Source organism: Mobula hypostoma, chromosome 4 (assembly GCF_963921235.1).
Source record: "Mobula hypostoma chromosome 4, sMobHyp1.1, whole genome shotgun sequence".
NCBI classification, from domain to species: domain Eukaryota; kingdom Metazoa; phylum Chordata; class Chondrichthyes; order Myliobatiformes; family Myliobatidae; genus Mobula; species Mobula hypostoma.
Genome location: NC_086100.1, coordinates 61,205,404 through 61,220,014, shown reverse-complemented (window position 1 = coordinate 61,220,014; position 14,611 = coordinate 61,205,404). Strand labels below are relative to the sequence as shown.

General features: G+C 39.1%; 1 protein-coding gene across 2 annotated transcripts in view; it reads right to left on the bottom strand.

The window, feature by feature from the left end:
- The window catches only part of ift80 (intraflagellar transport 80 homolog (Chlamydomonas)), a 288,715-nt gene that overhangs the window by 92,629 nt on the left and 181,475 nt on the right, over positions 1–14,611 (bottom strand). For both annotated transcript variants that reach the window (XM_063045849.1, XM_063045850.1), the window contains exons 11-13: positions 11,778–11,852; positions 10,749–10,912; positions 8,313–8,377 (exon numbers count right to left, since the gene is read on the bottom strand). In XM_063045849.1, the coding sequence (XP_062901919.1) occupies positions 8,313–8,377; positions 10,749–10,912; positions 11,778–11,852 (304 nt within the window). The remainder of the gene's footprint in view (positions 1–8,312; positions 8,378–10,748; positions 10,913–11,777; positions 11,853–14,611) is intronic.

Genomic DNA, 14,611 nt, shown 5'->3' with positions numbered 1-14,611 from the left:
TTTTTGCATAATACTTTGTGATACTGCATAAAGCAGGGAGTCCCCAACCTTTTTTGCACCACGGACCGGTTTAATATTGACAATATTCTTTTGGACCGGCCGGGGGGGGGGCAGGTGTTAATCATGACCAGAATATAGGTGATAAGTCAACTATAAGTCACTTATAAGTGGCTAATAAACTCAATTTTGTTTCTAAAAGGGTTTATCTAACGAATTTAATATTAAACACACAGCGCATATTTCCCTGGCATGAATATAGTGATGTCAATTATGTCACTTATAAGTCAATAGCATCATAACATTTTAAGTAACGTTTGGATATTAAACACACAGTGCATATTTTCCTGGTATGAACATATAAAATCATTGCAACACACCAACATGGCTGAATCAGTGGGAGCCCTGGGCTTGTTTCCCGCAACAAGACGGTCCCATTGAGGGGTGATGGGAGACGGCGATACTCGAAGGGAGTTCCTTATGTCCAGTCTATGATGTTGGAAATGGAAGTAACGTTTTTAGTACTTTTGTGGCTATGTCAGGATATTTAGCCTTGACTTTGATCCAGGATGCTGGCAGAGATGTTATGTCAAACATACTTTTCAGCCCACTGTCATTTGCAAGCTGGAGGAGTTGATCTTCTTCCCGCGCTGACATGGATGACGCGTGCATAATGACTTCTTGTGCGTTCAAGTTCAACAGTGGGCATGACAGGGAATGAGGAAAGGTGCAGCTGACTCATTGCAGGGTTACCAGATTTGCTTTTTTGGCGTCAAATTCCAGAAATCTGGCTTTTTCCCAATGTGTTTGGCGTCAGAAAATCCATTTGGCTTTTCCCTGGCTTTTTTACATGCTAAATCTGCGTGAAAATTACATACCATCCTTTTTCTAAAACATTTTCCTTTAAGAAAAATGCTTTTTGGTCGGTTACATTTGGCAATACGGTAAATTCAGGTGTATAAGCCGACCCGGAGTATAATTTGACTCCCCCCCCCCCCCCATTTTCAAGGTTTAAAAAAGTGGCTTTTTCATGTTACCCTTTTATAAGCCTTTTGTAGAGGTTTTGGATCAGGGAGGGAAGTTTTGGATTAGGTTCCCAATGGTAAAGAATCCTCTGAAATGTAACCCCCGTGAAACCATTTAGCGCCCATTGTAATCTCCTTAAAACATAACACGGGGTGGCGGGATCAGTACGTGTACTCAGTATTGAGTTTGCGACCACCATGTACAAAAGATTAAAACGAATGCAATATGATGCTGGTTTCAAGCTGAAGGTTGTTGATTTTGCTAAAGGAATGAATAATTCTGCAGCTGCTAAGAAGTTTAGTGTAAACGAGAACCAAGTGAGAGAGTGAAGAAAGGCAGAGGACATGCTGAGGGAAAATGCCAAAGGTGAAATGTGCAAACAGTGGGAAAATATGCGAGTGGCCAGAACTGGAAGAAAAAGTTTCAGAGTGGGTGAATCACCAGCAATCATCTGGATACATTGTTACCAGAGAAATGATTCAAGTTCAAGCGTTGAAATGGGCCGAAAAACACCGTGAGGTCAGCGGAAATTTCAAAGCTGCGCAAAGTTGGTGCACTCGATTTATGACTAGACGTAATCTTGTGTTGAGACAAAAAACAAAGATTGCTCAGAACTTGCCAAGGGACCTTGAGAATAAGATTACGGCCTTCCAATCGTGTGTAATCAAGCATTGAAAGGCACGTTCTTACCCGCTGTCACTGATTGGTAACATGGACGAGACACGAATGTTCTTTGATTTTGCTGGCAACCACACTGTCAATCAGAAGGGGGAGAAAACAATCTTTGTCAAAACAACTGGACACGAGAAACAACGAGAAGCATTTTACTGTTGTGTTAACATGTATGGCTGATGGGACCAAACTACCACTGATGGTGATTTTTAAGAGGAAAACATTCCCAAAGAAAGAAAAATTCCCATGAGGTGTTGCTGTTTACGTTCAAGAACGCAGCTGGATGGACAAAGTGGGTTGCTTGAAATGGGTTAAAGAGGTGTGGCGTCGGCATCCCGAAGGTTTCGGGAAGGAAAAGTTGTTACTTGTCTGGGATATGTTCAAAGCGCACTTGTCAGGTGAGACAAAAGCAGCATTGAAAGCTGAAAATATGGACATTGCAGTCATCCTCGGTGGTTTGATGTCTGTACTCCAATCACTAGATGTGTGTTTTGTAGATCTTTTCTTTTGTGTAGATTTCATAAGCATTTGTATTTTCTTTTGTATTTGACTCAAAAACAGCCAATATATACGACCTGTCTTCCGTGTATTCCAAAGTTGGCGCCCTTTGTATAAGCCGACCCCCCAATTTTAGGACCAAAATTTAGGGCCAAATTCTCGGCTTATACACCGGAATTTACGGTATTTCTGCCGCCAAGAGTCTGAGCAAGAAGGCACCAACCGGCAAGTTGGCAACACGGTCATGTCGCCAAATCATATCGTTTCCTCGTGGCCCGGTAGCACATGCTTTGTGGCCTGGTGGTTGGGGACCACTGGCATAAGGCACTCTCCGGAAGATACAGGATCTCCACAGACAGACTATTTATTTATATATCTCCTTTATAAATTAGATTATAGAATCCTCACTTCAGTAAATTGAACTTGAAACTACAGAAAGCAAAGTGAAAGATGAGATTAAATAAAGGAGGCAAGTAAGAAACAAAACTATTTTGAATTTCATTATTCGTTTAAGTTCTTTGTCTTTTAATACTAAAACAATTAACACTATTCAATTAGTGACAAGAAAATGCTATTTTTTTCCAGATGTTCTTAATATGTATGATTTGCTTTGGAATGCGATTTCTACACATTAATGAAATAAGTTTAATAAAATGCACATTACTTAATGTAAATTTGCAGTTTCCACAGTAGACATAAGACCATAAGACAAAGGAGCAGAAGTCGGCCATTCGGCCCATCGAGTCTGCTCCGCCATTTTATCATGAGCTGATCCATTCTCCCATTTAGTCCCACTACCCTGCCTTCTTCCCATAACCTTTGATGCCCTGGCTACTCAGATACCTATCAACCCCTGCCTTAAATACACCCAATGGACTTGACCTCCACTGTCGCCCGTGGCAAAAAATTCCATAGATTCGCCACTCTCTGGCTAAAAAAAAATTTCTTCGCATCTCTGTTCTGAATGGGCACCCTTCAATCCTTAAGTCATGCCCTCTCGTACTAGACTCCCCCACCATGGGAAACAATTTTGCCACATCCACTCTGTCCACACCTTTCAACATTCGAAATGTTTCTATGAGGTCCCCCCCTATTCCTCAAAACTCCAAGGAATACAGTCCAAGAGCGGACAAACATTCCTCATATATTAACCCTCTCATTCCCGGAATCATTCTACTGAATCTTCTCTGAACCCTCTCCAACGTCAGCATATCCTTTCTCAAATAAGGAGCCCAAAACTCCACACAGTACTCCAAGTGAGGTCTTACCAGTGCCTTATAGAGCCTCAACATCACATCCCTGCTCCTATACTCTATTTCTCCAGAAATGAATGCCAATGTTGCATTCGCCTTCTTCACCACCGACTCCACCTGGAGGTTAACCATAAGGGTATCCTGTATGAGGACTCCCAAGTCCCGTTGCATCTTAGAACTTTGAATTCTCTCCCCATTTAAATAATAGTCTGCCTGTTTATTTCTTCTGCCAAAGTGCATAACCATACACTTTCCAACATTGTATTTCATTTGCCACTTCTTTGTCCATTCCCCCAATCTATCCAAGTCTCTGCAGACTCTCTGTTTTCTCAGCACTACCGGCCCTTCCACCTACCTTTGCATCATCAGCAAAACTAGCCACAAAGCCATCTATTCCATAATCCAAATCGTTGATGTACAACGTAAAAAGAAGCGGTCCCAACACGGACCCCTGTGGAACACCACAGGTAACCAGCAGCCAACCAGAATAGGATCCCTTTATTCCCACTCTCTTGTTTCCAGCCAATCAGCCAACGCTCTATCCACGTATGTAACTTTCCTGTAATTCCATGGGCTCTTATCTTGTTAAACAGGCTCATGTGTGGCACCTTGTCAAAGGCCTTCTGAAAATCCAAATATACAACATCCACTGCATCTCCCTTGTCTAGCCTACTGGTAATTTCCTCAAAAAATTGTAACAGGTTTGTCAGGCAGGATTTTCCTTTAAGGAAACTATGCTGAGTTCTGCCTATCTTGTAATATGCCTCCAGGTACTCCGTAACCTCATCCTTGACAATCGACTCCAACAACTTCCCAACCACCGATGTCAAGCTAACAGGTCTATAATTTCCTTTTTGATTCCTTGCCCTCTTCTTAAATAGCGGAGTGACATTTGCAATCTTCCAGTCCTCCGGAACCATGCCAGAATCTATTGACTTTAGAAAGATCATTGCTAATGCCTCCGCAATCTCCACAGCTACTTCCTTCCGAACACAAGGGTGCATTCCATCTGGTCCGGGAGATTTATCTACCCTTAGACTATTCAGCTTCCCATGTAATTTCTCTGTCATAATTGTGACTGTGCAACACTTCTCTTCCCTGACACCCTTGAGTGTCCGGTATACTGCCGATGTCTTCCTCAGTGAAGACTGATGCAAAATACTCATTCAGTTCTTCCGCCATCTCCTTATCTCCCATTAAAATTTCTCGAGCATCATTTTCTATCAGTCCTATATCTATCTCTCACCTGTCTTTTACTCTTTATATACTTGAAAAGGCTTTTAGGATCCTCTTTGATATTATTTGCTAGCTTCCTTTCATAGTTTATCTCTTCCCTCTTAATGACCTTCTTAGTTACCTTTCGTAAGGTTTTAAAAACTTCTCAATCCTCTGTCTTCCCACTAATTTTTGCTTCCTTGTATGCCCTCTCTTTTGCTTTAACTTTGGCTTTGACTTCTCTTGTCAGCCATGGTTACATCCTTTTTCCATTCGAAAATTTCTTCTTTTTTGGAATATATCTGTCTTGCACCTTCCTTACTTCTCGCATAAACTCCAGCCACTGCTGCTCTGCCGTCCTTCCCACCAGTGTCCCTTTCCAGTTAACTCTGGCCACTTCCTCTCTCATGCCACTGTAATTTCCTTTACCTCACTGAAATACCAACACATCGGATTTCGGCTTCTCTTTCTCAAACTTCACAGTGAACTCAATCATGTTATGATCACTGCCCCCCAAGGGTTCCTTCACCTCAATCTCTCTAATCATTTCTGGTTTATTACACAACACCAAATCCAGGACAGCCGATCCCCTAGTGGGCTCAACAACAAGCTGTTCTAGAAAGCCATCTCGCAGACATTCTACAAATTCTCTCTCTTGAGATCCAGTGCCGACCTGATTTTCCCAATCCACTCGCATGTTAAAATCCCCCACAATTATCATAACGCTGCCCTTCTGACAAGCCTTTTCTATTTCCTGTTGTAATTTGTAGTCCACATCACTGCAGCTGTTTGGAGGGCTATAAATAACTGCCATCAGGGTCCTTTTACCCCTGTGATTTCTTAGCTCAACCCATAAAGATTCTGCATCTTCCGATTCTATGTCACCTCTTTCTAATGATATAATATCATTTCTTACCAATAAAGCCACGCCACCCCCTCTGCCTACCTGCCTATCCTTCCGATACACCGTGTATCCTTGGACGTTCAGCTCCCAGAGACGTGCATCCTTTAGTCACGTCTCAGTGATGGCCACAATATACCTGCCAATCTGTAGCTGTACGACAAGATCATCCACCTTATTCCTTATGCTGCGTGCATTTAAGTATAACACCTTTAGACCAGTATTTGGTACTTTTTGCTTTGATTGTACTGCAACTTTACTGCACTGCAACTCATCCCCATGGCTGCAAATTTGCCCCATCACCTGCCTGTCCTTCCTGACATCTTTACTGCTCACTACCTTAGATTTATTTCTGTTTTCCCCCTCCTCCGCTCTATCATTCTGGTTCCCATCCCCCTGCCAAATTAGTTTAAACCCTCCTTAACAGCTCTATTAAACCTTCCCGCCAGGATATTGGTCCCCTTCGGGTTCAGCTGTAACCTGTCCTTTTTGAACAGGTCATTCTTCCCCCAGAAGAGAGATTTCCAGGAGTTAGGAAGGAAGCTGAGAAGCAGGACCTCCAGGGTAGTAATCTCGGGATTGCTACCTGTGACACGTGCTAGCGAGGGCAAGAATAGTAGGATCAAGCAGATGAATGCGTGGCTGAGAGACTGGTGCAGGCGGCAGGGCTTCAGATTCTTGGATCATTGGTACCTCTTCTAGTTCAATGATTTGCATACCTTGTGATATATACATATTTCAATGCAACATTGCTATACATTGTAACACTGATGCATATTTTATGGTTGATGGATAGTGACTGTCATTGATCTTAAAGAAAGCTATTCATAAGATGAAGTACCCTTTATGAAATTGGTTTCCCCTTGCCTAGTGTTAGTTAGATTCTGGTGTCAAGAACAAAGGATATCTGGGGTTTTACAAACATACAAATTAGACCAAGGAATAGGTCTCTGGGACCCTCCGAACTCCTAACTATTAAGTTATTTAATAAGATAATTGTTGATCTTATTGTAAACTTAGTTCAGCATTCTGTTTAATCATGACAACATTAAAAGAAAAGGATCTGGTGCTTTCCTGGCTTACATGACGAATAAACTCTTCTCATGCTTCCAGCGGGGTATAGGTATCAATTATAACTGACATTTCGATACCTGTACCCAGCTGGAAGAGTTTATTCATGACAATATTTCACTCCTTTCTTACTAAATCTCTATCAACCTCTATGTTAAAAATATTCAAAGGCTGTTTCCACTGGCTGTTAATAAGCAGCATTCCAAAGACGATTTTTCAGAAAAAGTTTCAATTAACATCTCTAAAAATGGATGACTCCCCATGTCAAAACAGAAACCATATTTCTAGATTCTCCCACAAGAAACATTCTTTTCCATGTTCACCCTGACTAGACTCCTCATCTGTGATGCTGACAAACAGTCTATGCGTCATATTGAAACACTCATAGATAGCACTCCAGCGAGTTAAAGTGCTCCAGCTTTTAATATTTACTTTCTCTTCTTTTAAAGGATGTGGGTGTCCCTAGAGGGCCAGTATTTATTACCCACTCCAAACTGCAATTGAGAAGGTAGAGATAAGCAGTCCACCATTTTGTAATGCTGGTGATCTTCTGACAAAATACTTCCACAATACTTTTAGAGAGCAAGTTCCAGAATGAGGATAAAAAAACAGCAATATAATTCCAAGCCAAAATGATATGTAACTGAGATGGGAATTACACTATCTACTACCCTTGTCCTTCTTTGAGATAGTTAATCCACATTTAACAATTACTGTCTAAACAGCCAAGAAAAGTAGTAACAATGCACTTTGCACATCAGTGGTAGACTAGGCTGCTTTGTCCCAGATGATGCATTGATGGAGCTGTACCTGGAAAATTTTGCTGGGTTAAGGAAAACTGAAGTACAGTAATTTTTAATCATTTGGGAAAAAAATATTAATTTGAAATTACAATTTGCAGGGAATTAGACTTCAAACCTAAAGTTAGCTTTTCAGAACTAGGCCACTCAGCTGTAATCATGGCTTAAAAAGGCATCCGTTAGACTTGCGAGACCATGGATCTGCGCCTGGAAAGTCTTTGCTCTCCAGGGCGCGGGCCTGGGCAAGGTTGTATGGAAGACCAGCAGTTGCCCACGCTGCAAGTCTCCCCTTTCCATGACACCAATGTTGTCCAAGGGAAGGGCATTAGGACCCATACAGCTTGGCACCAGTGTCGTCGCAGAGCAATGTGTGATTAAGTGCCTTGCTCAAGGACACAACACATTCTCTCCGCTGGGGCTCGAACTCACGACCTTCAGGTCGCTAGTCCAATGCCTTAACCACTTGGCCACGTGCCCATAATCATGGCTTAGAATACTATAAAAAATACAAGTGTAGTTCATTCAATAAAATCAGCATCTTTTAGGATATATGAATTAGTCAGAAAGATTTCCATCGGCAGGTACTGTTTGTGAATAAGGATATCAAGTACAACAACTTGCTGATTTTTGCATGTAACTATGCATTAGTGGACACCAAAGACTACTGTTAGTTTCACAGTAAAACAACATTAACAGTTAACAGTTTCACCATTACTATAGCTACAAAAACAGGATAAAGTTTTTTATGTTCTTCACTAATCTATTACCTCATGATTAATTTTGTTAAAATGCAGTGTACCCTGTCCAAAACCAGTTTTAAGTGAAAAAGATGAGAGTAAAGTCCTAATGTATAAATTTTTAAAAATCACAACAAAATACCTTATGAACTAGAGGTTTTCCATCACCAAGAGGCTTTCCAGAAAGTGCATCGATAAGATAAATCACTACAACAAGAACACAAAAAGATAAAAGATGCAAGGCAATTAGAAGATACACAATAACCAATTTATTCCATTCATGAATCGTTCTCAGAATTCAAAATACAACCTTATTCTTTAGCTGAAAAAAGGAAAAAAAAAACAAGTTCAATGATCTTATGAAATCCCAGAGCCAAAGAAGGTACAAGTATGAAAATATTCCAACAGTAAAAATCCTACAAATATTTAAAAGGCTGCTAAATATGCTGCATATTTGCTTTTCACCTTGTTTAATTCATTTACTTACAATGGAAGATTATGTGGACATAAATAGGTTTATTTAATGGTGCTGATGAAATGGATACTATTAAATGTAATATGTTTTTAAGATCAGAGGCTACTTTTAACTTGGCCTGTGGTCATGTATAGGGTACCAGTGCTGCATTTTGTATCCAGTCCTGATCTATTTTGCAAAGCACTTTTATAAGGATGACTCAGACACCAACCTGAATCAAATCAAATTGAAGGAAATTCTAATGTAATCAATGAGCAAACCTACAACCATGCGTTCGAAGGTCCACCGAACAATGGACTGTGAACTGTACTTGTTTTAGCTGTGTTCATGAGAAGCAGAAATAGGTCAATAGCCCACCTGTTCCCTGTTGGAAGTTCAAATCAATCCTCATCTATTTTCCCAATCCAAAACAGAATTCACCATAAGCACTAACAAGTATATGTTATGAACACAGTTGGTTCAGGTAAAATCCTGAATGAATACACACAAAATTGAAAGATACAAGACAGATGGAGGAAAGTTTTTGGCTGTCTTAGTTCAAATATCTTTAAATATATTAGCAGTATAAAATGCATAGTTCCCATTTGTTCTGCTTCCACAATATAGTTTTGAGTAACCCCACAATCCAATCACTTCCCAATTACATCTTTTTGTGGTTGAAAGGTGCATCTAGTTATAGCTCATGGCCTAGATCTTTGACATCAGGGACTAGTCTCATGATCTTTTAATAATAAAAAAAATAATAAAGCTTAAGGAAATATACCTTATCACTTTCCATCTCTTTTTTGTTTCTAAGAATAAAACGTATGACTGCAGAACTTGTTGCTACCCAACAAGCTCATAGGTGAAGCTTACTTTAATAAACCAAATTGTTTTCCTCAAGTAGAATTAAATAGAAAACAATACAGTTCAAAATATTTGAAAAATGCTTATTGGAAAATGAAAATATAATCTAACAAACAAACAGGAAATTTAAGTAACTGACTATTGGAATACTGCAAAAATATAACCTTTTTGGTCTGCAGCTTCACCCAAATTGAATCTCAAAAATCTTGTTTCCTCTGACTGTAAAGCAAATGATAGAATCAACAATTAAGAATGAAGAGCAAGAGGTTTTCTTTACATAACTGGTTGATACTAAAGTCTTGCATCTTTTTAATGGAAATTAGATCATTTATAGTTGCATAGGAAGATTCAAGGGAAAGGACAGACTGGAATTTTGCATGGATCTGACACAAACATTATATGTTGAATAGCTTCATTCAACATATAACGGGTTGAATTATATCTAATGTTGTGAAGCCCTTTGGATTTGTATAGCATGCAAACACAAGTAACAACTATACAACACAGGCCATCACTTACATCACAGGAAACTGACTAAATCTCAAAAGGAGCACTCACACAAATGAGATTCTGCCTTTCTGTCACTACAACTACCTACATCCTTCTCTGTAATATTGCCAAGTCTTTCCTACTTCAGCTAATCTGTTAAAAGCATTCATGTCTTTGTTACTTCTGGATTTTGTTGTTGATACTTTTCAGGCTAACTTCACATACTCTACCTACATTACGTGCATTCAAAATGCTACTGTCAGTTACTTAACCATCCCTGATTGAGATCTATTCACCTAGTACACCTGTGCTTCCAACCAATGCTGGCACCCATTCCAGCAATATATTTTAAAATTTTCATGTGCTATACCACCTTCTTCCAATACCACAACCAGTCTTAAGGTATGTGGATCCAGTAAACAGGATTCATTCCACAATTCTGGAGTTTGACAAAGAAAAATAGGTGACTTTTGTGTTCTGGTTTCTTTATTGAAAAGTAGCATGAGTAAAAATAGAAAATCCTTGCGAAGTTGATACTCTAAATCCTAGTGGCTCTTTCCCCTGGATGGAGCCTAAAGTTGGGTTTATGATTTGATTTCCAAACCAACTACATTTGCTTTACACTCCAATAACCAGTAGTCATGTGTCATTTTTTGGATAGCTCTTTTGTGAGGTGTATGCAGACATTTAGCCATGTTAACAGTGCTATATAATAACAATTTATTGTGGCTGCCACTCTTGCTTCTTACAACTGCATATTTTACGTACCTTTTTCATCAGTCTTGTCTCTCACTGCAATTGTGTCATTGCTGAGGGAAACAGTCTGAGAGCTCAGTATGTCAGTTCTCATCCCTGGAATCTTAGGAGAAGAAATAAGGCGACCTTCATACGAATACAGATAAATTCCTGCTCCATCAAGAAGCAGAAAGTGCCTGAGGAAATAAAACAAGTATTACAGATGCTATGCAAGTATCGAAAATTAAAAATATATCAAAATAGAAAACCTTGTAATAGAATTAGAAATATTAAAAATTGTTAAGAGTTATGGGTATTTTGAACTGTAACATTTGAATGATCATTTTACTGCAAATTACTACAAGTCAAATACACAATTAAATTATTGTATGGTGAACCCTTGTTGAAATGCATTATTAATTGCTCCCTTTGTTTATCTTTATCCTCCTTTCTGTTTAGGTTCTCTGCCATGCTACATTTCCTAATGAATAGAATGATTCAGTGATGGCTTTCCCAATCTTTGCTAAGGTGTGTCTGAACACGGTTCTCAGAATTGCATGGTCTGTGTGGTTCAGCACATTTCAACAGAACACATAGTAATTCAGTTATGGATTCTGTGGAATTTGCAACACAAAATAACATCTTTTTTAATCTGCATATTAAGAAAACTAGAATTGTGCATGACACAATCTTGTAATGTGAAATGATAAACTTAATTAAAATAATTTCCATATTACTTGCAATCACAAAACATAGCCAATTTTTGAATATTTAAAAAAATGTAATTTGAGCTTTGAAAATGAATTATTACATTATGCTTTTAAAGAGATAAATGAGAAATGAGAATGACAGTAGCCTTAAGTAAATATTAGAAAATCATTAAAATTATTTCCATAATAATTATTACATCTTAATTACAAATCATAGCCTATTTTCAACTGTTTTATAAAATTGACTTTTAAATTTAAAATATAATTTTACACAATTGAAAGGAATTTGAGCTACAGTAAATTTCTTTATGTACGTGGAAGCTCTATCAACAAGCACTTATAGATTGCTCACCTCTGTGCCTGTAGAATTAAACTAACAGTACCTTCTTTCAAGTCAAATACAAGTGGGGTATTCCAATTCTTGGTGCTGAAATAAAATTAATAAATACACTATGTATACTTTATAAGTTATATAATTAAGAAAGAAATCAGACTCTGCGACACTTTAAAGTACATTGTACATTAAACACAACTAACATGTTTACTTTAGCAGTTTTGGGAAAATAAGAGATATTAAGCCAAGAGGAACATAATCAAAAGCACAGCAAATTCCATAAAAATATCTTTTGATACATCAGCTTTGGGCTATGTTTTATTGTTTTACAACACTGTATCACAGTGGATTTAAATTGGCTTTTTTGACATTGATCAACAGAAAAGACACTTTCGTGTCAAAGTGAAAACAAATTTCTACAATTGGTCTAAAATCATTATAATTATTGAACACAAAATAATTGATTGCATAATTACTCAACTGCTTCAAGTCAATATTTAGTAGATGCACCTTTGGCAGCAATTACAGCATTGACTCCGTGTCAATAGGTCTCTATCAGCTTTGCACGTCTGGACACTGCAATTTTACCCCATGCTTCTTTACAAAGCTGCTCAAGCTGTGCCAGGTTGTGTGGGGATCGAGAGTAAACAGCCCTTTCCAAGTCCAGCCACAAATTCTCAATTGGATTGAGGTCTGGACTCTAACTTGACCACTCCAGGACATTAACTTTGTTGTTTTTAAGCCATTCTTGTGTAGCTTTGGCTTTAAGCAAAACACACATCTTCAGATTTTCTCTTGTTTGCTTTCAGCTTTGGCTTTATGCTTGGGGTCATTATCTTGCTGGAAGACCAATCCAAGTCGCAGTTCTCTTGCAGACTACATCAGGCTTCCCTCCAGTATTTCCCTGTATTTTGCTGCATTCATTTTACCCTCCACCTTCACAAGCCTTCCAGGGCCTGCTGCAGTGTAGTATCCTCACAGCATGATGTAACCACCACCATGCTTCACAATAGGGATGGTGTGTTTGTAATGATGTGTGGTGTTTGGCTTACGCCAAACATACCATTTAGTCTCATGGCCATAAAGCTCAATTTTGATTTCATCAGACCATACAACCTTCTTCCAGCTGACTTCAGTCTCCCACATGCCTTCTGGCAAACTCCAGCCAAGATTTCATGTGAGGTTTTTTTTCCAACAGTGCCTTTCTCTTTGCCACTCTCCCAAAAAGCTGTGACTGGTGAAGCACCCTGGCAACAGTTGTTATATGCATAGTCTCTCCCATCTCAGCCACTGAAGCTTGCAACTCCTCCAGAGTTGTCATAGATCTCTTGGTGGCCTCCCTCTCTAGTTCCCTTCTTGCACGGTCACTCAGTTTTTGAGGACAGCATGCTTTAAGCAGATTTATAGCTGTGCTATATTCTTTCCATGTCTTAATGATTGACTTAACTGTACTCCAAGGGATATTGGAAATTTTCTTGTATCCATCTTGTGACTTGTGCTTTTCAATAACCTTTTTTTACAGAGTCTTTTATCTTTATGGTATTGTTTTTGCCAGGATACTGACTCACCTGCAGTTAGACCTTCCAGATACATGTGTATTTTTACTATAATCAATTGAAACACCTTGACTGCACACAGTGATCTCCATTTAACTAATTATAATAACTCAATATATAAGTTTGCTGATGACACAACAATTGTAGGCTGTATCTCGGGTAATGATGAGTTTGAGTACAGAGAGGAAATTAAGAACCTGGTGGCATGGTGCGAAGACAATAACTTATCCCTCAACGTCAGCAAGACGAAGGAATTGGTTGTTGACTTCAGAAGGAGTAGCGGACTGCACGATCCAATTTACATCGGTGGTGCGCAACTGGACCAGGTCAAAAGCTTTAAGTTCCTCGGGGTCAGTATCACAAATGACCTGACTTGGTCCAACCAAGCAGAGTTCACTGCCAAGAAGGCCCAACAGCGCCTTTACTTCCTGAGAAAACTAAAGAAACTTGGCCTGTCCCCTAAAACCCTCACTAATTTTTATTGATGCACCGTAGAAAGCATTCTTCTAGAGTGCATCACAACCTGGTATGGAAGTTGTCCTGTCCAAGACCGAAAGAAGCTGCAGAAGATCGTGAACACGGCACAGCACATCACACAAACCAATCTTACGTCCGTGGACTCACTTTACACCGCACGCTGTCGGAGCAGTGCTGCCAGGATAATCAAGGACACGACCCACCCAGCCAACACACTTTTCGTCCCTCTTCCCTCCGGGAGAAGGCTCAGGAGCTTGAAGACTCGTACAGCCAGATTTGGGAACAGCTTCTTTCCAACTGTGATAAGACTGCTGAACGGATCCTGACCCGGATCTGGGCCGTACCCTCCAAATATCCGGACCTTCCTCTCGGTTTTTTTGCACTACCTTACTTTTCATTTTTCTATTTTCTATTTATAATTTATAATTTAAATTTTTAATATTTACTATTTTTAATATTTAATATTTGTGATCCAGGTAGTGGGAAGTGCAGAATCAAATATCGCTGTGATGATTGTACGTTCTAGTACCAATTGTTTGGCGACAATAAAGTATAAAGTATAATAAAGTACAAGTATAATTATGTGACTTCTACACACAATTAGCTTGATTTGGTATGTCATATTAAACATAGTGAATACTTAGGCAATTAATTTTTTTGTGTTTTATATATGCAATTAATTTAGATCACTTTGTAGAGATCTGTTTTCATTTTAGAAACATAGAAACATAGAAACATAGAAAATAGGTGCAGGAGTAGGCCATTCGGCCCTTCGAGCCTGCACCGCCATTTATTATGATCATGGCTGATCATCCAACT